Source organism: Homarus americanus, unplaced genomic scaffold (genome assembly GCF_018991925.1).
Source record: "Homarus americanus isolate GMGI-L3 unplaced genomic scaffold, GMGI_Hamer_2.0 scaffold31143, whole genome shotgun sequence".
In the NCBI taxonomy this organism is placed as follows: domain Eukaryota; kingdom Metazoa; phylum Arthropoda; class Malacostraca; order Decapoda; family Nephropidae; genus Homarus; species Homarus americanus.
This window is the reverse complement of record NW_024735485.1, coordinates 217501-245000: the sequence shown is the minus strand read 5'-3', so window position 1 is coordinate 245000 and position 27500 is coordinate 217501. Positions and strand designations below refer to the sequence as shown.

The following is a 27500-nucleotide window of genomic DNA, read 5'->3' as shown; positions in this document are numbered from 1 at the left end:
CACACACGTACATAAACACTGAACAGATCACACACACACACACACACACACACACACGTACATAGACACAGACAGATACACACACATATATAAATACAGACAGACACAGCATATATGCGTATACATAAAAACACACACACACAAACTTGGTAAAACAGGGGGACATAAAATTAATAATAGCAGTAATTACAATTATGAAAAAAGAGGGCAGAAGAGATAAAAATGTTGTTTTTATGTCTTGGTGATATTATCGTTCATACTCGCTTGTATGTATATATGTATGTATACAATATGTATATGTATAATAATATTAATAAAACAGTTTATTAATAAGTTGCAGTGTGTGTGTGTGTGTGTGTGTGTGTGTGTGTGTGTGTATATATGTATATGTACATATATATCTTTGTATCTTGTGTGTGTGTGTGTCAGTCTTCAAATTCAATTCTTCTCACCCATCAATAGAGATACAGCATGAAACTTCTCAAACAGATGAAACACTATCTGAAGTTGTGGTACCATACAAATTTGTGCTCTGAAGTCAAAAAGCCAGAGACACAGTTAAAGGTCAAGATCAGCTTCATTGTGGTATTAAATTGACCATAATGACAGGGGTTGAATACATTATAGTAATTCCGTTTTATAATGATGTTGTTTGCTGATTTATTGTAGCTGTCCTTTCTCATTATCTCTCTCTCTCTCTCTCTCTCTCTCTCTCTCTCTCTCTCTATCTCTCTCTTTCTCTCTCTCCTCTTCCTCCTCACCTCCATTCCTCCTCTCCCTCTTACACTCTCATCCTTAACTATCTTTCCTCTTACTCTTCCTCCTCCTCTCTTCCACTCCAAGTATCTTTACCCTATCAGATAGCAGCCAACCTCCCCTCTCTCTCTCAGACCACCCCTCCACCCCTCTCTCTCCATCCCACTCCTTCACATAAAGTACAACCGTATCTTCTCTCCTCCTTTACCCCCCCTCTCACTCCCTCACCCAAAGTCCACACACACACACACACACACACACACACACACACACAATTACTACCACCTTATCGATCCAACTCAGCAAACCATCGATTCATCACCCGTTCGGTCTCTTACACTTACTATAGGATGTGACTTTCGACCTAATGCCTTATTGACCAAGAGTAAACAGACTTACTCCCCCTCCCCCTCTTTCCTCCCACCCTGTATCTATCACCCCCCCTGGTATACCTGTATCACCCCCTCCCCGAGTAACCCTGTATGTATCACCCCTGAGTATATCTATTACTGGGGGTCAGTTAGTTATTTGAGTTACCTGTTATGGGTGAGTCAGTTAATTGAGTTACCTGTTGGTGTGGGCGAGTTAGTTACATGAGTTACCTGCTGTTATGGGTGAGTCAGTAAATTGAGTTACCTGTTGGTGTGGGCGAGTTAGTTACATGAGTTACCTGTTGTTATGGGTGAGTCAGTAAATTGAGTTACCTGTTGGTGTGGGCGAGTTAGTTACATGAGTTACCTGCTGTTATGGGTGAGTCAGTTAATTGAGTTACCTGTTGATGTGGTTGAGTCAGGTACATGAGTTACCTGTTGGTGTAGGCGAGTCAATTTCATGAGTTACCTGTAGGTGAGGACGAGTCAGACACAAGGTGAGTCAGCCCCATTATTTACCTGGTGGTTAACGTGACTCAGGCCCCAAGGCAGTGAGTCAAAGTCGAAGGTGCTATAGGAGGCTGAAGACGAAGGCACAGCCGGCGTCAGAGGCGTGGTGGCTGAGGAACCTCTAAGTGACGGCGTGTGAGTTCGTGACCCTCTGAGTGACAGTGAGGGCGTGCGTGACCCCTTGAGTGACGGGGAAGGAGTGGAGGACCCCTTTGGTGACGGCGAAAATAAGGTAGGACTAGACGACTCCTCTGGCGATGGGGTGAAGGATCTTCTGCGGTAAGGAGAGGCCGTACGCGATCTCTTTGGTGATAGAGAGGGCGTGCGAGACCCTTTTTCTGACGGTGAGGGCGTGCGAGACCCTCTTGCTGACGGCGAGGGCGTGCGAGACCTTCTTGCTGACGGCGAGAGAGTGCGAGACCCTTTTGCTGACGGTGAGGGGGTGCGAGACCCTCTTGCTGACGGCGAGGGCGTGCGAGATCCTCTTGCTGACGGCGAGGGCGTGCGAGACCCTTTTGCTGACGGCGAGGGCGTGCGAGACCCTCTTGCTGACGGCGAGGGCGTGCGAGACCCTCTTGCTGACGGCGAGGGCGTGCGAGATTCTCTTGCTGATGGTGATGGCTTACGGGACTCTCTTGCTGACGGCGAAGGCGAGCGAGAAGGGGAATTCTGACGCCTCAGGTTGGTAAGAGGACTGGTGGGGACGCTCCTGGCTCCCTGTGAAGGCTCTGGTGGGGCCAGGAACCCCAGCTGGTCGGGACGCTGCTGGGAGGAGAAAGTCCGGGAGGTGGTGGCGTGTCCAGGGGTGGTCGGGGCGCTCCTGGTGGGGGGTAAAATGGTCTCCCCAGGGGACAGGTAGGTCGGGGAGACGCGGGCGGAGGAGAGGGAGTGTGTTAGAGAGGCGCGGGAGGAGGAGGGGGAGTGTGTCGGAGAAGAGTGGGCGGAGGACGAAGACGCGAGATGCTGGCGGTGGTGCCGTCGCACACTAGCGGCGCGAGACCCGATGCTCAGAAGTCCTGACATTTTAGTGGGGGGGATGCCATGTGAGGCCGCGTCTCATAGTCTCCATATTGGATGGTGACTCCTTAATTCTTTCTCCCTACCGCCAGTTTGTGAGTGTGAGTTAGGAGACCTCAACAGAAGGCAGCCGCCCCTCCAGCACTCCTCCCTTCAGCAGGTCCAAGTTCCTCCTTCGTGCACTTGTCCTCGTTATACACCGATTGTTCCCCTCACACTGAGTGGCTGACTGGTCCCTCACACTGATCGACCACTCAGCACTGCCAGCCAGGACACGAGGTTCGACCAGCCTCTGAGAGCGTAAAGGTCACAACGGAAAGGCAGCATCTAGGTGCGGCGCCACTTCTCTACTGCCACCTGGCGGCCGGACCTCACATTACCAGATCTCCCGACACCAATAAGATTACGAGAGAGTCTTAACAGGAGATTGTTTCTTACCTGGGCCTCTTAATCTCTCATTAGTTTAGTTATTTAGACTGAAAAAAGCTTCAACCCTTAACACCGAAGGTAAGTTTAATTAGAAACTTACAATCAACTCAACACACATTCAAGGGCGGTACAAGACTCCACTGTTCTTATCCTCTGAAAAAGTCTTAGACGATGACCTTCTGTTGTTACATCACACACCTCAGCGTTACACCATTCACAGGTATTATAAGAACTTCACTACAACACTCGTCTGTACCATCACACTCTTGTTACCACACTTACAAGACTCAGAATTACAACATTGACTTATAGCTGTAAAACAAATTAACCATCCTAACACTAACCTAACTTAACCTAATCTACCTTAACCTAACCAAACCTAACTTAACCTAACACGAACCTAGCACAAACCTAACCTAACCTAATCTCCAGTTAGGGAGGTAAATTATCAGGTGAAATAAACTAGGGTGTTTAATCTTCAGGTGGTGTAGACGTATTATGTAACTACAGCTGTACTAAAAGACCTTGTTGAGTTAGTAATGACTCCCGAAGGTCTCTCACACTCCATAATCAGAATTCTACAGGAAGCGATATAAAGAAAATGGGAAGAAGGAAATAGGTATAACTATTTTATCTATTTTTCGATTCTCATTGGTCAGAAGTTTAGTAATAATAATAATAATAATAATAATAATAATAATAATAATAATAATAATAATAATAATAATAATAATAATAATAATAATAATGCTCAAACCAAATTAACCAAAGTAAAGCAACTCAAGCCTAACCTAACGTAAACCAAAGCTTCAATACAAAAGATTCGATTCCGATTCGTGGCTCAAATATAGATTCGGATTTCACACCCCCCCCAAAAAAAAAGATTCACACATCACAAGTTAACTTAATCTAAAACTGAGATGATTTCAAGTCATATTTCTCCACGGTTTAACTGGTGGTTCTTAAGGGTTTAATCCATGGTTCTCTAAGGTTTAAACCATCATACTCAAGGTAAGGAAATACGCACCTATGGTTATTATTTCTGGTATTTACTTTTTTATCACTCTGTGTGTGTGTGTGTGTGTGTGTGTGTGTGTGTGTGTGTGTGTGTGTGTAAACAGGATCATGAGAGGTGACCAATGAATCATAACAACACAGAAAACGACTGACTACATCTTCGGGTAATTTAAAGGGGTATGAACCGGTTGGTTAATTCCCAATTAACCAGGTTGGTTCACATATATTATATTGGGCTTTAGTAACGAAACCCAATTGAAGTTTCTTGTTTTATTAGAAAAGTATTATGTTTATAAAATTCCTGAGTGTAGATCAACCATAAGTTCCACTATTTATGAGTGTGATGAGTGAGGGACGGCGTTTATGTATATGAACGTGAATCAACGTCCGTTCTATATTAGTTGGTGTGAGTGACTGACTAAAGGCGTCGCCTTGGTGCGCCCTTACATAGATGCTGACATATGGGCTTCTCCCTCTTGGGAAAGCTAGGGTTCATGTGTTCAGTTCATGTCCTCATAGGTAGTGGAAAATTACAGGGGATGAATCTGAATATAAATTAAATGTAAATAACCCATTTATATAATACTTCTGTTGATGAGACAGGGGCCATTACAGGTAAGTCATCTAGAATTGCTCGAGTCTCTCCCCCGTCTTTGTCTGTTCAAACAACCAGGCATTCTATCTAAACATAGCCATTCAAGTTGTTATTGTCCTAAGTACAATGAATTCAAGCCGTTCTTATCTAGTGCAACCGTTTAAACGTTCACCTACCAAACCGTTTCTGTGCATTCTCCTACAACAAGTGACCCCCCACCTCCCATCCATTCTTCCCTGCCAAGAGAGAACGTTTCTTGACCTGGCTAAGTGGTTCAGAACGCCCGCCGCTCCCAGGCTTAGATATCCTGCAATAAGACAGTTGCCAGTTATGGATTTCTGTTGTTGTGTCTGTATCGATTAATGTTGTTTGTATCTGTTTGTGTGTGAAGTTGTTTATTGTTTGTGTTGCCTAAATCTCTGTCTATTGTTTATTTGTGTATGTTACCTGTTAGCCTGTTGCTTCGTTGTGTTGCCTGGGTCTGTTTGTCAGTTCTTTGTTTGTGGTTGTGTTGCTGACTCCCTTATTGTTTGTGATGTCATTTCATCTCAAACTCTATTCTTGGTTTTGGTGCAAAAACCCGATAAGTCAGCTGAGGTGATCGCGTGAGTGCTTGTAAGTGTTTGTAAGTGATTGTAGGTGACTTATAAGTGCTTGTAAGTAGCGTGTAAGTACTTGTAAGTGACTGACAGGCTGTTAGAGAATTAGCATCATAACTCATAAACGGCATAAGCAATAACTATCAAACTCGGTATAATTATTAACCATAATAACCTCTATAGCTGATATAATTCTAAGGTTAGTAAGTCAGTAGGTCATAGGTCAAGGCTTTAACCAGTACAAGCCGTGAATTATACCTCCCTCGAGTGCAATTTCCTAAAAATATATATAGCTTCACCTTTTTTTTTCATTTCGTTAAAACGTATATAAGAAAGTATAAGTCTTATCCCCGTGTTTCCTCTAACTAACTTGTAAGTCAATGATTAATCTCAGTAATAATTTCCAAGGATTATTATCATCGCTAAACCCATAATCTGTTCCATCACCATAAAGACAGACATTCGCTAATCCTCAGGTAATCCGCCCAGTCTAATTATCTAGTACATGGTTTATAATAACGCCAGGTAAATTATCCGACTATCAGGTATAATCTTCGCTACGCTGCGTGAGCCGAGAGACTGAGGGAATTATGTTAAAACTTCGTCCTTGGTGAGTCGACGCCATATACCGGGGTCATAACACACGCGTTTGGGGGAAATGATGTGTGTTGATTGGTCATTCTTTTTCTTCATTATATTCTGTGATAATTTAGTTTAATTTAATCTAACCTGATTTAGCTTTTTTAATATTGATCACAGCTTAATCTAATTTAATGTAACTTAATATAACTCTATATATATAACGTAACCTAATATTCTGTAAGGTAACTCTAACCTAACTTACCATAACTAAATCTCTAACCTAACCTAATTTAACCTAACCTAACCTAACCTAACCTATACAGTCCTAACCTTGAATTCAATACTGTACCAAAGAAGACCAACCGGAAGACATCCTTCCCTCAAACGCGTGGAATTTTTCCCCACTTCCCCCACCACCACCAGAACCCCCCCTTCCCCCCACCATCCCGCACCACCTCGCTCCCCACCATCCTGCAACCACCCCGCTCCCCACCATCCTGCACCACCGTCTCCCCCTGCATCCCATCCCACACCGCCCCTCCCCCCACCATCCCGCACCACCCCAACGAAGGCGTTTGACAAAGTCTGGCATGATGGCCTAAAATATAAGCTCCTCCAACTCGGACTTCCCACCAACATCGAAAAGCTGCTTTGAAACTTCCTTGATGGCAGGAATGCCAGACTGAGGGTAGGACAACACACAGGAGAGACCTTCCCATTCATGAGCGGAGTCCCTCAGGGCAGCGTCCTCTCTCCCACCCTATATATTATCTACACAAGTGACACCCCGCCTCCCACCAGAATAGGTAACGAAGATATTATGTATGCAGATGACATCACTCAAATAACAACACACCGAGGAAAATCAAGAGCACTACAGGTCGACAACACCAGACGAGAAATAAAAAGGGTAAATAACTATGAAAAAAATGAAAAATCCAAACCAGTCTCCCGAAATTCATAGTAATACCCTTATGCAGAAGGAAAACCCATCCATTAGTAACCAATAATGCCCAGATAGAATACAAAAGCAGAGGCACCCTCCTGGGCCTACATATATCCACGACAGGTTACTCCCATCATGTCCACACCAGGAAGGAAAAGGCAAGAAGAGAGCTGAGAAAACTGTACCGCTTTATAGAGCTTCCTGAGAAAATAAAACTCCGCCTGACGACATCACTTATCATACCGATATTAACTTACCTAGCAGTACCTCTTCATATTATGAGCACCACCCAATTATTAAAATTACAGGTGGTCCAAAGTGAAGCCCCGAGGTTCATCACAGGTGAAAGATACCCCTTCACCAGAACCACAGCCGAGATACATAGAGACCTGAGAATAAAACCCATCAACCAGCAGGTACACACCCCGGCCAGCAGAGTCTGGCAAAAGATAGAACGATCAGAGCAAGAACTCCTTCAAAGACTCCCACCAGATAACGACAACAACCATACATGGTTCCCAAAAAGTTATCAAATCTTAAAAGGTCCATCACCACCCCTGATCTATACGGCCAGGCAATAGACAACCTCTCTAGACCAGCATCCGCCAGTAGGGTCGGCGGAATATGAAATAAGGCTCTTAAAACACCCATATATGGGACAGGGTATGATGTCTAGTGCCTGTATCGACAGACAATAACTAACCCATGACACAACCCTAACACACTATTAGCTTAGCTAGGCGGTCAGCCCGCCCTCTCTTACCTCCTCCTAAATTTCTTCAATTTGCAAACTATAAACTTCCTTCCCCCACCTCTAATTCTCTTTCACCCTCTCTATCTCTACACAAGAAAAAAAAAACGCCCACCAAAACCACCTCCCCCCCTCCCTATAAAAAAACCAGGGTACACATCTGCCGCCGCATACGTCCAACTAGCGGAAAGAAAATGAACTTTAAAATATCATCCTAAATCTATTTTTTCCCACAACCTACAGTAGTAATTTCCTCAACGCAATGGGTCTCCGCGATAGTTAACCGTAGAGCCGGATAATAACCTGGCCTTAACGTAGCCGGATAGGACGGGAACATAACTTAGTCGGATAGAATCTGAAATTTCCGGCCGAGCTTGTGGTTAGTTGGACCATGGGGAGGGGAATTGCATGGTGGGAATATTTATTTTCCCTAGGCGAGAGAAGAAGGAAGGGTTCTTTCGTAATGGTACGTAGAAGAAACGGGACTCTGTGTGTGTGTGTGTGTGTGTGTGTGTGTGTGTGTGATAGAGAGAGAGAGAGAGAGAGAGAGACGGCGAGAAAAATATGAAAAGAAAAAATGAAGTAAAGACAGTGAGAAAGAGGAAGATAGAAAGATACACACATAGAGAGAGAGAGAGAGAGAGTTCATGAGTGAGAAATCAATATAAAATAAAATAAATTTGAGACGGTGAGAAAGAAGGATAAAGAAAATTAGAGAAAGTAAGACAAAAAAAAATCGATCACGCTCAGGTTTTACGTCTGGAACGGTTAGCTAAGGTCACCTCTCTCTATCTCTCTCTCTCTCTCTCTCTCTCTCTCTCTCTCTCTCTCTCTCTCTCTCTCATCAAAGAATCTTCATTAGTAAGTTACAGTCGTATAAACTTCAATAACGATATACTTTAATAATGTACAAATCACTCTTAATTATATACCTGTATTTTGTATCATACCTGTAATTATTATTATTATTATTATTATTATTATTATTATTATTATTATTATTATTATTATTATTATTATTATTATTAATAATATTATTATTATTGTTGTTGATGTCGTTGTTATTATTTTATTATTAATATTATTGTTATTATTATTATCATTATCAGTTGTTGTTATTAGTGTTATTATTATTTTCATCTTATCTTACGTGAGAAGAATAAGAGGAAGAAGGGGTGAAGCGAAGGAGGAGATGGAAGAATGTCTGATGATGATGGAGGAAAGAGAAGAAGGGGAGAGAAAGGAAACGGAGGATGATGGTAGAACCTGAATGTTGATAAATGTGAGAGAGGAAGGGGGTGGTGGAGGAGGAGGAGGAGGAGGAGGAGGAGAAGAAAAAGAATAATTATCGTTATTTGTCTTATTTATGCAATTATCTCTGCACCTGTAATTGTACCTGTATCTATAACCTGACAATTTACCTGTATTTACACCTGTACCTGTAGTCTTAATTAATAACACGAACCGTAATGAGTTAACAAAATCACAGTAACCAATTTGGATATTTCTAAACAATTAATTAAGTAAAAACAGGTGTGTTGACAGGTGTGGTTAATTGCATTACAGGCATCAGCTGTTTGACGAGCAGGTAAATTATGATTATTAATTATCATACCTGTATACTTGTTGTTGTTTACCTGTGTGGGAGGGGCAAACTGGTCGATTTAGTAAAGGATGGAGAGAGAGAGTCATTACCACACTAGGCTTAAAGCTCACAACATATTTTGCCAGAGTCTACCTAAAAATAGATGTTTTGTCAGAGTCTATTGATCGTCGCTATGAACTGACTAACTGACTGACTGACTGACTGACTGACTGACTTAAGATCATTCCCTACATCATCTTGACTACCCCCACCCTCACCCCCAACCCCTTTCATGACGCAGACCATGACGCAGACCATGACGCAATGTACAGAATCTTAATAAGCATTTTGTGTTTACTTGTTGAAAATGACGGATCTTATACCTGTAATAACTCTTGTGCGTATGTGTGTGTCCGTTCATCCGTGCGTGTGTCCGTTCATCCGTGCGTGTGTCCGTTCATCCGTGTATGGAGTTAATGTAGAGTTCCAGTGTTACGTTGATGTTAATATGGAATGTTTATGGAATGTTTACTGTTACGAAAAATGTTTATACAATTGAGAAAAAGAGGGTAGAGATTCTTATGGTTTCTTAATTAGTGAGTGAATTTAATTATACAGGTGAGGTAGGAGGAGGCAGGTGAGAGAGAGAGTCATGTAATAATCAAGGGGTTTTATTATCGACCTGTGGGGAGTGGAGAACTGAGTGTGTTCACAAGCTCATCTCTGAGAGTCAATAATTTGTTGGATCAATCATCTCTCTCTCTCTCTCTCTCTCTCTTATCTTTCTCTCTTCTCTCTCACTTTCTTCTTCTCTTTTACTTTCTCCTCTCTCTTTTATTCTATCTCTCTATCGTTATCTTTCTCTCTTTATCCTTCTCTCTCTCTCTCCTCGTTTTTCTTTCTTTCTCTCTTTTTTCTGTTCTGTCTCTTATCTTTCTTTTCTCTCTCTCTTTCTCTCTCTCATTCATATTTACTTTCAGGTATCTGTCTGTTTATCACCACATTACACCTGATTGGCTGGTATTACGGCCAATCAGAAGGTGCTGGGATGTGTCATGGTTAGGTCAGGTTAGGTTAGGTCAGGTCAGGTTAGGTTAGGTCAGGTCAGGTTAGGTCAGGATAGGTCAGGTCAGGTTAGGTTAAGTCAGGTCAGGTTGGGTCAGGTCAGGTCAGGTCAGGTCAGGTCAGGTCAGGTCAGGTCAGGTCAGGTCAGGTTAGGTGAGTCTTGAACGCCTTTACAATCATGAAATGCTGAGTCATTTTACGGAATTACTTTTACTACATCTACTGCGACTTCTACGGCTACTTCTACTACTTTTACTACTACTGGTACTACTACTACTACTACTACAACCACCACTACAGTAACAACAAACAAACCCACACTCAAGCGAACACCAACCAACCCAGCACACGGGCCGTTACCATGTCAATATCGATCTAGTAGTGAAGATGTCACGGTACAATAATAACGCCACGTCATAATCTTACTGAAATTGCCGTCATATCCCATTAAGTTCTGTAAGAGTTACCTGTGTTGTCAATGAGGAACTCCTTTTGTCTGTGTGTGTGTGTCTGTGTGTGTGTCTGTGTGTGTCTGTGTGTGTGTGTGTGTGTGTGGTTTCTTTCGTGATAATCAAACCTGTTCTTGAGTTATTTTAGAGACAGACAGACAGACAGACAGACACACACACACACACACACACACACATATATACACAGAAATATGAATCGTACTACTAGTGGTTATGAGAGAGATCATTTTTATATTATTATTATTATTATTATTATTATTATTATTATTATTATTATTATTATTATTATTATTATTATTATTATTATCATTATTAAACATTTATATCAGCAACACACGTCATAGCAGGTGAGGACCAATCAGCGCGCGCTTAGCCCCCATAGGAGTGGATTCATCAACAAAGGCCTCCAGGTAAGATAAGATCACCTGTACGATAATTAGGACCCTCTTTCCTCCATTATAAGTCCTGTGAGAGAGAGAGAGAGCCTCGTACTGGTGACGCTTAGACACTCAAAAGGGGCCTGGCTGGCACTCAAAGGGGAGAGGTGGACCTGGCTGACACTCAAAGGGGGGGGGGGGTGGAGTTCTGACGCAAGAAATAATTCAAAATAGGAACAGAAAATATAATATGCTGACGATTTCATATTTTTTTTCCTGACACCCACAACACCACCTGTCGAGTAGTCTTCTAAAAATAATCTCAGCTGACAGATATGACTGACAGCTGACACTTCATTATGACACACGAAGTTATAATACGACACTTGGGTATATAACACTATAGATATGACCACTTGAATATATATAACACTGAGCTTATGACACTCGAATTTATATGACACATGACATCTTGACACATCCTGGTATGACACTCCAGGTAAATCACTCGAAGTTACGGCACTCTAGGTAAGTGACTCGAAGATACGAACGCCGCGCCGTACAGACAGACAGACAGACACAGACAGACAGACACACGACCTCTTGGACAGGACCGTCGTGAGAGAGGGTTGTCAACACCCTGCTCCCTTCCTCCTTACTGAGCAGTTCCCCAGCCTAGACAGACCGCCAGCCTCACCAGGGGGATTGTGTGACGACCCCAGCACCAGTAGGGTATGGCTAGGGAGTAGTGGGGTGGGGGAGGGATGGGGAGGGATGGGGGAGGAGAGGGAAGGTGAGGGGGGCATGGACTGAAGTAGGTTGGGTGGTGGGTAGGGGGGCGGAGGAGAGTATGGGAGGAGAAAGGTGTGTGTGTGTGTGTGTGTGTGTGTGTGTGTGTGTGTGTGTGTAGGACCCTAACCTATTTTCAAGTACACACCAACATCTTACTCATTCCCATTTAATTCCCACCTCATTCCCACCCCATTCCTACCTCATTCCCACCTCATTCTCATTTCTCTAAATAAGTCACCTATTCATTTCCTCTACACCTCCCGACGAACCAAAACACACCTTCACCACTAACCAAAGTTGCTATTGGCTGACTGAAACGACACTCCATCCCTCACCTGCTTAGGACATCCATCAGGTCAAGTCAGTAGAGACAGCCTTGGTTTAAAAACACCCACACAGACACTTAAGGAACAGCTAAACACTGAAACAAGGTCTTTTAACTTATCAAAACAACTATTGGGGGGTAGTGGGGTGAATTTGTGTGTGTGTGTGTGTGTGTGTGTGTGTCAACTAAACGAGAAAAATAATCACAAAAATTAGGTTAATAAAACACACCAGACAAAAGTGGACTAAAATTTGTTACACCTTGTTGTTGTTATTGAATCCGGGCGAGAATCCGTTTATCAAGACGGAATGAGACAAGAACGACAACAGAGAGACGGAGGAGGAGAGTCGGGAGGCATGTGGTGGAAGAGGCTGACGTAGAGTATAATCCCCTGTGTCAACACCAACAGTCTCTCTCTCTCTCTCTCTCTCTCTCTCTCTCTCTCTCTCTCTCTCTCTCTCTCTCTCTCTCTCACACACACCAAGAAACCGCGAAGACCCAGAAAAGACTATATAACTCGTAGCAACACCAGCACGCGCAATCAACAGCGTCTGGCGTTCACCTTAATATGAAAATCTTATGATGGGTAAGTGAAGCGAACGTTTGCCAGGCTCTCCAAAATTTAGAAAGACTTACAGACGCCAGACTTTAAACCAGTAACGGCACTCTCTTAGGTGTAAATGGAAGTCAGGGCTAAACAAAGGGGACATTACAAAGGTACTCAAACTATCCAACCAGGAGCGAACTCGTAACAATGGTTTTAAATTAGACACATTTAGATTTAGGCGTGAAATAGGTAAACACTGGTTTGAAAACAGAGTAGTGGATGAGTGGAACAAGTTACCAAATATCATCATTAACTCGAATACGCTGAATAGCTTCAAACATAAGGTTGGGTGGATATATGAGCAACAGGGGTTGGGTGTAAATGGGACTGCCCAGTATGGGCCAATAGGCCTGCTGCAGTTTCCTCCATTCTTATGTTCTTATGTTAAAGAACCTTTGTTTTAGACACCACTAATGCTACCACAAGCATTAAGGAGGTAGGGAAACGATCGTCTAGCGTAGTTTCTCCATAAAGATGTCACTGTATGCCTTCGGTGGCGTAGCTTCTGTTGCACGAGTCAATGATACCTGTTGCATATACGAGAGATATTACAGTTCTTGAGATTCTTTCACACAGACCAGAAACACACATGTGAACGTATCTATACTTACACGATTGCGTACACACACTGGCGGAAAATTGCTTACAGAACTCCGTGTAGGTATATTTTAAACGTTATATTTAATGTGTGAAGGTGAAGGTGCTCTAACACACACATACATACACACACACGCACACACACACACACACACACACACACACAGGTAGATGCAGGTAAGGTTATCAATAATTCGTGGTCCGCTAATCATTACATCGAACATCCTGACACCTGTGTGGTCACCCCTCTCACCTCGCTCTTCCCTCCCTCTCACCCCACTCTCCCTCCCTCTCACCCTCTCCTCCCTCTCACCCACTCTCCCTCCTCTCACCCCACTCTCCCTCCCTCTCACCCCCACTCTCCTCCCTCCACCCCTCTCCCTCCCCTCACCCCTCTCCCACCCTCTACCCCTCTCCCCCCCCTCCTCCCCACTCTCCCCTCCCTCTCACCCCCACTCTCCTCCCTCTCCACCCCTCCCCTCCTCTCCACCCCACTCTCCCTCCACCTCCCCCTCCCCTCCCTCTCCACCCCCACTCTCCCCCCCTCTCACCCCGCTCTCCCTCCCTCCCACCCCTCTCCCCTCCCTCTCTTGCCTCCTCCCTCTCACCCCTCTCCCCCCCTCTCTCCCTCCCACATTGCTTCTCCTCTCAATTCTTGTGTCTCCCATACTCTCTCCCTTCTCTCTTCTTCATTTTCTCTATTCTCTCTCCTTCATCCCCTTTCTCTTCTTCTTCTATCCACCATCTCTCTCTTTCTATCTACACACACACACACGGAAGATAAACAGGTAAACAGATAGAGAGAACGACGTAGGGACATATGTGTGTGTGTGTGTGTGTGTGTGTGTGTGTGTGTGTGTGTGTGTGTGTGTGTGTGTGTGTGTGTGTGTGTGTGTGTGTGTGTGTGTGTGTGTGTGTGTGTGTGTGTGTGTTTTCCATCTTTAACACTATGTGAAGTCTAGCTGGTAAATTGACCAGTATATGTATGTGTGTGTGTGTGTGTGTGTGTGTGTGTGTGTGTGTGTGTGTGTGTGTGTGTGTGTGTGTGTGTGTGTGTGTGTGTGTGTGTGTGTGTGTGTGTGTGTGTGTGTGTGTGTGTTTCCATCTTTAACACTAGTCTGTAAATTGACCAGTAGTATATGCATGTATGTATGTATGTATGTATGTATGTATGTATGTATGTATGTATGCATGTATGTGTGTGTGTGTGTGTGTGTGTGTGTGTGTGTGTGTGTGTGTGTGTGTGTGTGCATTAGTGTGACCACAAAGTTTTCACATTGTGGTTAGAGTCAGCGTGTGTGTTAATGTGCGTGCGTGTGAGTGTACGTGTGTGTGTGTGTGCGCGTGTGTGTGTGTGTGTGTGTGGGTGTGGTCAGGATCAGTCTAGCGTTGCGTGAGGGAAGTGTTCTGAAGTGTTAAGTGGGCGGGGGGGTGGGGGGTGGGAGGTGGGGGAGAGGTGGGCAGGGGAGCGAGGCACGTGGCCCACTGGCTCTCTTCTCGACACGGCAGTAGGCAGGACACAGGTTCGATCTTTCGCGTTAAAAATTCTTCCTCAGTTAGTCAGATGTGAATAACTTATTGTTTTTACTTTAAAGATTTTTGTATCAGTCAGTCTGTCTGTCTGTCTCTCGATTTATTTCTCTTGACTTTTTGCTTTTCTCTGTTTTTCTCTCTCTCTCAATATCTATTTATCTATCTATCTATCAATCCGTGTATCTATCTATCTATCTATCTATCTGTCTGCATATATGTCTGTACAGAATTCCTCTTATAAATAACAGCAGTTAAATTCTCCTCACCCTCCAAACTCCTTATATTTACTCGCCATCTGCCGGGAATTTATCACAACACTCAATCCATCTATGTTTACCCAGCCTGGATTAAGAAATTCTCGGACCTACATAAAGATTAGCCCCTCCCCCCCCCCCTACACACCACCAAGCTTATTGTACCTGGGGATTTGTTTTGGGTCGGGTTCGGTTGGGTTGGGTTCGGTTGGGCTGGGTTCGGTTGGGTTGGGTTCGGTTGGGTTGGGTTCGGTTGGGTTTGGTTAAGTTAGGTTAGGTTAGAATGGGTTTTGTTAAGTCTGGTTAGATTAGGTTTGATTCTAACCTAATCTAACCGTTAGAATATAATTGGTTAGATTAGGTTATAATAGGTTAGGTTAATTTAGATTAGATTAAGTTTTAGACAGAGTTAAGGTGGTTAGGTTAGGTTTAGGTTAGGTTAGGTTAGGTTAGGTTAGGTTTAGGTTTAGGTTAGGTTAGGTTAGGTTAGGTTAGGTTTAGGTTAGGTTAGGTTTAGGTTAATGTACAGGTGAACTAAGTCAGGGGGGCTAATCTACAGGTGTGTCCATCCAAAATGCCTTATTAAATCAAACGCTTTAGTTCTCACTGTCAACACTCCGAGATAATTGAACCAGTGTCATCTAGGTAGAGTCTCAGTGCAATTACGACGCCATTTAGTCCATCAGAGTAACGTTGGGGGGAAATTAAAGACAATCACGTAGTTTAAGACAATCACGTGGTTTAAGACAATCACGTAGTTTAAGACAATCACGTAGTTTAAGACAATCACGTAGTTTAAGACAATCACGTAGTTTCTCGATAGTTGGGAGGAAATTGAACTCATAAACGTTTGGAAATTCGACTCCAAATGTGTGAGTAGAGAGAGAGAATGTGTGTGTGTGTGTGTGTGTGTGTGTGTGTGTGTGTGTGTGTGTGTGTGTGTACTATTAGGACATTTTATAACCTCCATATATAAGCAGATTGGTGGCCAAATTGATTAAAGCTAGAATTGTGAATTGTTATTAGGCATTACAAAAGTAAAAAGCTTTTCCTGAGAGAGAGAGAGAGAGAGAGAGAGAGAGAGAGAAGAGAGAGAGAGAGAGAGAGAGAGAGAGAGAGAGAGAGAGAGAGAGAGGAAAATACCTTACCTTCGCATGAGACTTTGACATCAGGAGGAAAAAAAATAAGAAAGATAATTTTCTCTCGTATTCCCAGATCACGTGACTTGATTCCATTCCCGCCAAAATTACCAAAAACTCCCAAATTTCCCGCCAAAAAAATATAAATAATCCCAGAACGAGTGAACCTTCCCCACTAAATCTCTAAAACAATAAACAAAAGATTACATTAAAAAAACAAAAGATATTTAATAATAACAAACACAAATAAAAGATAGAGATACGAGATAAACAAAATTATATTAACATAACGAGTTGAAACATGTTAGAAATTCTTTTGTTTACATCGATCAGCTGATTTTTGTTATGATGAGGGTTGGGTGGGGTTAAGGTTGGGTTATGGTTGGGTTGAGGTGGGTTGAGGTGGGTTGAGGTGGGTTATGGTTGGGTTATGGGTGGGGTTAAGGTTGGGTTATGGTTGGGTTGAGGTGGGTTGGCTATGGTTGGGTTATGGCTGCTGAGTGGGAAGGAGGTGGGAAGTTTATAACAGGAGCAGGTTGCGGTTGTTTATGGTTGCTATGGCTGGGTTAGGGTTGGGCTGAGGTGGGAAGGTTGTTATGGTTGCTGCGGTTGCTAGAAGGGTTATGGTTGGGTTAGGTTGGGTTATGGTTGGGTTATGGTTGGGTTATGGTTGGGTTATGGTTCCCTAGGCTTGATACACCCCCTTTCCCCTTTACTCCTCAATTATCTACGTGTGATAACTTCCTGTCTTGTTATCTTAGCCTCTACATTGTCATTCTAGCTTTGGTTTAACTCATATGTTTGTTATTTATACCTCCCATGCTGTTATCTTAAATATTTCTTAGCTTGTATCTCGTTACCTTAGCTTCATCTTTGTTATCATAGCTTCATCCTTGTTATCTTAGCTTCATCTTTGTTATCATAGCTTCATCCTTGTTATCTTAGCTTCATCCTTGTTATCTTAAGCTCAACACTGTTATTTTGTGTTTATTTGTCTATCCTCTCAGTCTACAAGCCATATGTCTCATCCCATACATACATACATACATACATAAAAATACACGTACATAGACAGGAGAGAGAGAGAGAGAGAGAGAGAGGCAGAGAGAGAGAGAGAGAGAGAGAGAGAGAGAGCTATTAAACCACTACCTTTATAACACACCTGGGTAATCAGTCACTCCAGCACTATATCAAATACGGTACTAATCAGCACACCTTTTACTCTACACACACGGGGGGATGTATGTCTAACATACACACACACACACACACACACACACACACACACACACACACAATATTGACACACCAATTGACAGCTTACCTTGCCGTGGACTGTCCGGTTTAGTTGTCGTGGTGACGTTATTAGCTTTGAAGTTAGATTATATCCTTTCGTAACTTAACCTAACTTAACCTAACCTGAAACTAAACATTATATTGTTGTCTGGTATATGCACACACACACACACACACACACACACACACACACACACACACACACACACACACACACACACACACACACACACACACACACACACACAAGATCATTTCATTTGTCGACATTTTAAGGCACTTGGTAAATGGTATAGCTCCCCCCCCTCTCCCTCAGCTGCTAGGATCCTCGACTCTACTGGATGCTGTAAACTTCCCCCCAGCAGCTAGGTCCTCAACGTCACAACACTACCTCACCAAATCCCAGGGCCTCACCATTACTAAACACACAAACATTGCTTCCCTCCTCTATTTACCTTCTGCGTTCGTGAATCCGAATTCTGAATCCGGATTTATCAAAGGATCATACGAAGATTTGGTTTGTTTACATGTACTGAGGCATTGTACAGTCTTAGAACAATCCCGACGCTGAAGAGAAGGAGAAGAAGAGAAAAGGAGAAAGAAGGAACAAGAGAAGACGAAGGAGAAGAAAGAAATAACGATAATTAGTTAAATAAATAACATTCCCCCCTCCTCCTTCCCATACTAAAAACACAATCATAAAAAAAACTCCTTAAAATTTCATCTTTGTTATACACGTCCCGTAAACACGCTATATAAGGCAAAAGTTATATAAATGTAATAAATAATAGAATAATGTTTATCGTGTCTATGAATTCCATCAGTAGATTATGTTTCTTTTAAATAAATCACGGTAAAATAGCGTAGGTAAACAAAAGACGATCGACTCGGGAGATTATTAGCTTTAAATATTAACAACGACGGCCAGGGGGACAGATCGTCACCTTAACTGAGACAGAGTTTCTTGTCTTGGTATGAGGCGTTGTGTTTACATACCGCTTTACCCAAACACCACTTTAGTTTTTTTTTCCTTTATAGCCATGACTTTGTTGACTATCCTTATTTTAGATGAGGAATGTTGATGTGTTGATATTAAGTTAGGTTAGCTTAAAATAAAGTTACATTAGTGTTAGGGTGAAAATAAACTGGGGTGTCTAATCTTCACGTGATCGTTCTACTGTTTAAAGACAGGAATGTGTAAAATGACTCACGGACACTCAGACGGTGACGAAGTTCCCTGTCTTGTTATAAAACCCTTTGTTGATACCTACATACATACATACCTTCACGAACACACACACACAGAAAAAAAAACATTTACACACACACACACACACACGTACGTTTCTTTTTAGGTATAAATTAGTGTTAACGAACTACATATAGCAGTGGAATGTCCTTAATCGTCTAATCTGTTTTTTGGGGGGTGAGTGAATTTATGCCAGTAGACACAAAAATATTAAGGTAGATTCTTAAAAGATTTCTTGTGTAGTATAGCCTTGGGCACACAGGGGGTAGAGTGCCGTCTCTTACCTGTGCTAACGAGTATTTGGATCACCTGAAGAACAGACACCCTTAAGATTAACTACGATAACCTAACCTAACCTAATTTAACCTAACCTAACCTAACCTAACCTAACCTAACCAAACCTAACCTAACCTAACCTAATTTAACCAAACCTAACCTAACCTAACCTAACCTAACCTAATTTAACCAAACCTAACCTAACCTAACTCCTCCCTCTCAGATAACGTAAAGGTGTTCAATCATCAGGTAAAACAATTAAGGAAAAGGGAGGAGGGGGCTAGGGGGGCTAATCTTCAAGTGATCCAAATATTCTAACGAAAAAAAAAATAATTAAAAACTAAAAATATGAATTAACTCTTTCTCACTAATTATATTTCTCACTAATTATCTCTCTCTCTCAGTGTCTCATAAATTGCTTCACGCTTCACTAATAAAGTTTCTCTTCAAGGAGTAATTTAGGTTTTTATGATTTTTTTTTGTCTCTTTGGTGATTTTTTTTACTTTTAGTTTATTTTTAAAAACTTTTATAATAAATTTCTATAAAGTTTCAGTCTGTTTGATTGTCATGGCTGCTAGTTTGTGTATGTTTTGTATACATACATACATACATACACACAGTCATGTCTAAAACACATACATAACTGGCCAATTAGCGCCTTCCTGACCCCACCATCGTACAGGAGCGAAACACGATCAGACGCTAATTACCTTGCGATTACCTGGTGATTGAATGGTGATTGCTTCTTAATTGATCGTTAGAGGCGCACCAGCAGGGGAATTGGTGAGATAAGAGTCGTTTTTATACGTCGGATTATACAGGTGTACGTGTGTGTGTTATGGCAAGATTAATGATAATAATAATAATAATAACAATAATAATTTACTTTTTCTAATATTTTTCAAGCTCACATATAAGGTTATGTACGTATGTGTGTGTGTGTGTACAGTATATAAACACATGTAGGTATGTATACTGACACACACACACACACACAGGATAATTACGACGCGTCCAAAATAACAAATTAACATCAAGGTGAGTGAACAACCCTCATTCAATAGACATCAACATTAGGTTCATCTCCCTGCCCTTAATGCACAAACTCCCGACCTTAGTGTGGCCTGTGGAATGACACCTTATTGCCCCGGACCATTCATAGGTTGAGTCAACTTTGTCAAGCAGGTGAAAATTGATTAGTATTGATTAACACAGGTGTACCCAGGTAGTGTCATGTGGTGTCAGACTTGTTATAGTGTCATGCCGTGTCAGACTTGTTGTAAGGAGTGTCATGTGGTGTCAAGTGCCTCATCCCGTGTCATGTTCTTCCTCTGTTGGTGTTCTTGACTGCCACTGTGTTCTGTCCGGGGCCCGGACAAAATCCCCCTAGGACAAAATCCCCCTAGGACAAAAGCCCCTCAGTAAAAGTGCAAACTAGGACAGAAGCCCCGCCTGTTTTTATGTTAAAGAGAAGGTCATCAGAAATGTTAAAAATATATAGATTTAAATATGAAATTATTACAACTTAAATAATTAGAATATTATAACTCTTTCAATTTTGATATAGAACATTATCAAATAAATAGAAAAGAAAAAAGACGACATATTTTACCTTCATGTTCATTCTGCATTTACTGAGGTGACCCGTGGGCCCAGTGAGGTCACTCAATGTCGGGGAGTAACTACCCCAGTAGACCAAACATATGTCATTGCAGATTTAATAAACATTCCTTGTATACTTCTTTATAACTATAACAGAATTCCCGAAGGTTAGGTTAGGTTAGGTTAGAGAAAAGTTCATAAACTGTAAAAAAATAAAATAATTATTTTAAAAATTCTTATTATTTCTCCTAGGGGGCTTTTGTCCGAGGGGCTTTTGTCCTACGCTCGTTCTGTCCAGAGATTGTGGTGGTTATACCCAACTACTGCTGCTGCTAACTACCACTATCCCCTACCACCACTACCACTATCCCTTACCAACATCAACTAACCCCTTTTCTACCACCATCCATAAATCACCAGAACTGACCCGACACGCTAAGTAGTTGATCAATGGTAAGGCTTAAGGTGATGGCTAGTGGGTGACATACACGGTGAGGTGAGTGTCAGGTACAGGGGTTCGATAGTTCCTTACCTGTGTGTGTGTGTATCAATCTCTGTTCGTCTGTCACTTCCTCTGGAAAAGCTCCAGCGTTGCGTGGTGGACAATCTTGGAGAATAACCCAGCAACATGCGATTTTTGACCGACTTGTTCCATTAGTTACCCATTTTATCTTAATGAGCTGTAATCAGTAAGGGGAGCTTGGAAGATTTCTCTAGTTGGGCTACCTATGATAACTCGAAGCAACCAATCATATGCGAGATAAAGATGTTGCAAGAAAAGTTAACCCTTACTGAAATTGTTAAAAGATAAAGGTGTTTTTTCTAATTAATTTATGTGTGTTGGGTTGAGACAGGTGGGACAGGTGTGTGGTGGTTCATCTGTCATGCGTGTTATATGGGATGATGCATGACACGTTGGTTAGGTCACTTGTTTGCTGTCATGGCGAGATTGATAGGAAGTTGTTTAGCATGTGTGTTTGTGTGGTGGTAGTGGTGATAGTAGTGGTGGTGGTAGTGATGATAGTAGTAGTGGTGGTGGTGGTGGTGATGGTGGTAGTGATGATAGTAGTAGTGGTGGTGGTGGTGGTGATGGTGGTGGTAGTGATGATAGCAGTAGCAGTAGGATGGCGGCAGTGATGATAGCAGTGGTGGTGGTGGTGGTGATGGCAGAAGGATGCAGGTAAAGGATGATAGGCAGGTGGTGTGGACGGTGGTAGCAGGCAGCACGATATAGCGGTGGTGGTGGTGGTGGTGGCAGATGGTAGTATTAATAGTAGTGGTGGGATGGCGGTAGTGGTGGATGAGATAGTAGTGGTGGTGGTGGTGGCAAGGGCGTGATGGGTGGTCGATGATAGTAGTGGTGGTGGTGGTGGTGGTGATGGTAGTGATGATGGTGGTGTGGTGGTGGTGATGGTGGTAGTGATTAGATAGTAGTGGTGGTGATGGTGGTAGTGGTGGTAGTGATGATAGTAGTGGTGGTGGTGGTGGTGGTGATGGTGGTAGTGGTGGTAGTGATGATAGTAGTGGTGGTGGTGGTGGTGGTGGTGGTGGTGGTAGTGGTGGTAGTAGTAGTGATGGTGGTAGTGATGGTTTAAAATTTCACCCCCAACAGCTATAGACACTCAACCAAATAGCTCTTAATCTCAGACCATATAAGAGAGTTAATAGCTCAGGCCTGTACGTAACCGAAGTCATACTATGTCAGTTTCAAGATTAACTGGCCGCTGACTTGATCACCTGGACACCATTGCATGTAGGAGTTAATGACTGAACCACACGTCGTTACTCCCAGGTTAATGGATAAATTTAATGACGTATTAATGAGTGTCTAATAGCGGCCTCATTATGTGTAATCACCAGGTGTTAATGAGATGATGGTTACGTTCCAGGTGATTATTCAACACCTAAATATCTAATATCTTAATGAATGGTAGTTAATTTTATAGTTGCGTCATCAAGCTATATACATGTCTCAAACACCTGACTGCATGTTCTCAAGGTGGTGAAGGTGAGGTATTTTAGTTGCATCAGTCAGCTATATACAAGCCTTTATCACCAGACTAAACAAGAACAATTTCCCCACCCACTCACCCCTGGCCCGTTCAGCCTCACACACCCTCCCCTTGCACCCCCAGTTCGTAATGTAACCCATACTTAGTCATTTAGACACAGGTTGAGGGAGTTCTTATTATGTTATAGTATATTAGAGTATAACAGATTTAAGTAATGGTTGGTGAAATTTGTATCTCGTCTGTCTGTCTATCTATCTATCTATCTATCTGTGTATGTATGTATGTATGTATGTATGTATGTATGTATGTATGTATTCAACCCTTTCATCAATAACAAATAACAAGTTTATATTGATTGAGCTTGTATATAGACAGTGAAGGTATATAAACAAATACTAATATTTCCTCCGTATATACACATAAAAATCATAACAATTCATTATTTTCTTGTTTATATAAAAAATAAAAAATACAGAGAACGTGCAGATGGCTGACGTATCTAAAAATCATTACAGCCGCCAGAACACACAAGGGAAAAATGACTCAACAAATGGTAAAATTACATGTAAAAATAATTGCCAACACGCTACCTGTAATTTGGCAAATCGTTGATGAGACAATAAAAATTTGAGCACATGGGGGGGGGGGTGGAGGGCGGTGAGAGATAAATGCAGTATCGTGTGGTTAGTTTATGACTCAAACAGGGTGGGAGGAAGAGAGAGAAAGAGAGGGAGGAGGAGGAAGGGAGAAAGAGGAAAAGAGGGGAAAGGAAGAATGGGGTGAAGAAGAGGAAGAACAGAAGAAGGAGAAGAAGGAGGGAGGAGGAGGAGGAGGGAGGGTTCTAAGGTAGTAATTTAGTAGGTGGGTATAAAATTCTCCTCACCTGCTTTCCTTCCTCCCCAGGCGCTTGCAATGGGGTGCACAGAATGCACTTCACCACCACTTTCTCTCTCCAGCTCTCTACCTTTCCCTCCATACCCCTCTCTCTTCCTCCTCCCTTTCCTTCCTTGGCCCTCTCTCCTTCACCTCCTCCTCCTTCTACCTTTCTTTCCCTCTATCCCTCTCTCCTTCCACCCCCACCTCTCCTTCCTTCCTTCCCCTCCCCTCAACCTTCCATCTCTCTCTCTCTCTCTCTCTCTCTCTCTTTCTCACTTGGGCGTGGCTACTGAACACATCCTTTAGAAAATAACATGTGATTGGCTCTTATATGATGACGGGGGCGTGGCTAATGAACATGCCTTTTACAAAACTACCAGGTGATTGGGTGTCAGAAGATAAAGTAGGCGTGGCTAATGCTTCAACAACAAAATCTTAGCCTGTGATTGGTTAAGTCTCCGTAAGGCTGTTTAGCGTGCCTTCACGACCATTACTCACACTATCGATCACCTTCACCTCACCACCAGCTTCGTGACCCACCTTGGTGACCTAATGATCTGTAGGGCATAAACCAGGTGATTCCCGCCAGACCTGTGCATGTTAACAACGGACTGGAAAATGCCAACAATCTTCGAAGCTCCGAGTTATGACGTACGAGGCAGTGAAGGATGATGACTCCACGTGTTCGAAGCTCCGAGTTATGACGTACGAGGCAGTGAAGCATGATGACTCCCCGTGTTCGAAGCTCCGAGTTACGACGTACGAGGCAGTGAAGGATGATGACTCCCCGTGTTCGAAGCTCCGAGTTATGACGTACGAGGCAGTGAAGGATGATGACTCCACGTGTTCGAAGCTCCGAGTTATGACGTACGAGGCAGTGAAGGATGATGACTCCCCGTGTTCAGCTCCGGTTATGACATGCGAGGCAGTGAAGCATGATGTCCCGTGTTCAGCTCCGAGTTATGACGTACGAGGCAGTGAAGCATGATGACTCCCCGTCTGAAGCTCCGAGTTATAGCGTACAGGCAGTGAAGGATGATGACTCCCAGTGTTTGAGCTCGAGTTATGACGTACGAGGCAGTGAAGCATGATGATGACTCCCCGTGTTCGAAGCTCCGAGTTATGACGTACGAGGCAGTGAAGCTATGATGACTCCCGTGTTCAAGCTCCGGTGCCGTCTTTAAGTGAGATGATGACTACCCGTGTTCGAAGCTCCGAGTTACGACGATACTTGACTTAAACAGTGTTGAGAAAATATAATAGAATCCCCAACGACGTCAGGTGTTTCTTGACAAAAAAAAAAGATGGTGGACGAGACGAGGATGACGTAAATATATGGATAATCTGTCTGTCTGTCTGTCTGTCTGTCTATCTATCTTTTATTCACAAATTCAAATCACAATAAAAATACTACAACAACACCCACCACCACCACCACCACCACAACAACCACCACAACAACCACCACAACAACCACCACCACCACCACCACAGCAACCACCACACCACACACCACCACCACCACCACCACCACCACCCACAACAACCACCACCTATACCACCACAACAGCAACCACCACACCACCACCACCACCACCACCACCACACCACAACAACCACCACCCACCACCACCACCCACCACCACCACCACCACCACTACACCACCACCACCACCACCACCACCACAACAACAACAACCACCACCACCACCACCACCACCACCACCCACCACCACCACCACCACCCACCACCACAACAACAACCACCACCACCACAACAAGCCCCAACCACCACCACCACCACCCACCACCACCACCACCACCACCACCACCACCACCACCACAACAATACACCACCATAATCTGCCACCACCACCACCACCACCACCACCACAAACAACCACCACCACCACCACCACAACAACCACCACCCAGCAACCACACCACCATACCACCTGCACCACCACAATAATACCTGCAAACAACAGCACCACCACCACCCCCTTTAACAACCACCACCACCACGCACACCACCACCCACTGCCACCACCACCCACCACCACCACCACCACAGCAACCACCGCCACCACCACCCACCGCACACACCACCACCACCACCACCACCACCACTTAACAACCACCACCCACCACACCACCACAACAACAACAACCACCACCACCACCCACCACCCACCACCACCACCACCACCACCACCACCACCACCACCACAACAACAACAACAACCACCACCACTACAACATAACCTGACCTTCCAAGCCCCTCTACTTTACATCATCACCCCGTGACCTAATCAACCTCTAAACCTCTGATCTAGTAAAGCAATCAACCTCTGACCTTACCTGGGACAAATATCAATCAATAAGAAGCCCCCCCCCACCCCCCTCTTCCCCCTTCTGGTCATCTCTCATCCAGTGGAGGGGGGAGGGGAGAGGTCATCTGTCATCTTGGGTCAGGCAGTAGGTCATCTGTCATATTGGGTCAGTCATGCTTGTTTGTAATTAATCTTGCATAGGAGTGTAGATGGTGGGGAGGAAGAGATGAAGGTGGGAGGAAGGAGGAGAGTGGGAGGAAGAGGGGGAGGGATGGGGTACTAGTGGAGTTACGTATTTATACAGGTGAGAGGAAGGTGAGTTGTATTATGTAATTTTAACTTAGATAACAATATCAAGAGTATGTTCTTATGTTACTACTACTACTACGTGGCCTCCAGCCTCCCCCAATAGCCACACCTTCGCCGCCATTTAATTACCTTAATATTAAATATCCTAATACATAAGTAGTTATCCTATCTGTGTTAAATTAGTTGAGCCGCAGATCTATGCGGCATTCAGTGACTGTAGCCTCATAGTCAATATGTGCAGCAGTTGTCGGAGTTGGGGCAGAAGCTCTCGTTCCCCTGAGGCAGAGCAAAGCCGACCGAAGGAGAGAGAAGGACAGTCGACATCTCATCCAGGCTGTGACATAACTTCTGGGCTGCTGCTTCTGTTCGGAGATCAGCTCCGCGAGTCTGGCGTAGAAACATCTTGCACTTGGTCCCATCCCACCAGAGGTTGTGAACACTAGAGGAGTGAAGCTGCCTTGATCAACGTTCTGAATTCTCTCCCCGTATGCCCTTATCTTGTCGTTCTCGTTCCTCCTGTGTGCAGCATCGAGAGCTAAGTTACGGTGACATGCGGCCATGGGATAAAAAATCCTGATGTGGAAGAAGGCTCGCTGTCCCAGCGTCCAGAATCCTCGAGCACTGACGTCCACACGGGCTTCGTTGGATGTGTTTGAAGTCCTGTGTTGGAAGATCTCACCGTCCAATGGAAGGAGGGTCTGTTCTACCATGACATCACGACAGAACTTTAAATAACTGCTGAGTGTTACTAACTGGTCAATATATAATTGTTGCTGTATTGCCTGTTACTAACTGGTCACTGTTATTGTACTGCCTGTCACTAACTGGAGGTAAACGTGTACCTTCGACCACCAGATAGAGTGAACTGTCACGCCTCTTGTAATTTGTCTTATCCACCTGTGTGTGTGTGGAGGCGTACCACACAAAAAATCAGTATCACACACACACACACACACACACACACAGAGTCTTCATATTTGTAGCCATTTAACAATATGATTATTTACACGGCTTATTGCTCTTATGTGTATGAACGTTTGCATAGTTATGTGTACATGTGTTTGTGTACGTTTCCGTGTGTGTTTATATGCGTAGATGAGTGTTTTTATGCACATGTGTGTGTTTGTGTGTGTGTGTGTGTGATGACTAGAGAGAGAGAGAGAGAGAGAGACCCTATTTCATCAATAAACTAAATAAACCACGTAACAAAACGTCAATTGTCTCCAACT

The 27500-nt window shown here is 43.4% G+C and overlaps 1 protein-coding gene across 2 annotated transcripts in view; it reads right to left on the bottom strand.

The window, feature by feature from the left end:
* LOC121871119 (mucin-1-like) overlaps positions 1-27500 on the bottom strand; it is a gene marked incomplete at its 3' end in the record, with an annotated part of 138815 nt that overhangs the window by 11359 nt on the left and 99956 nt on the right. Inside the window, 1 exon segment of one of the 2 annotated variants that reach the window (XM_042373264.1) lies at positions 1647-3124. Within the exon segment in view, the coding sequence (XP_042229198.1) occupies positions 1647-2660 (1014 nt within the window). 2 annotated transcript variants of the gene reach the window in all.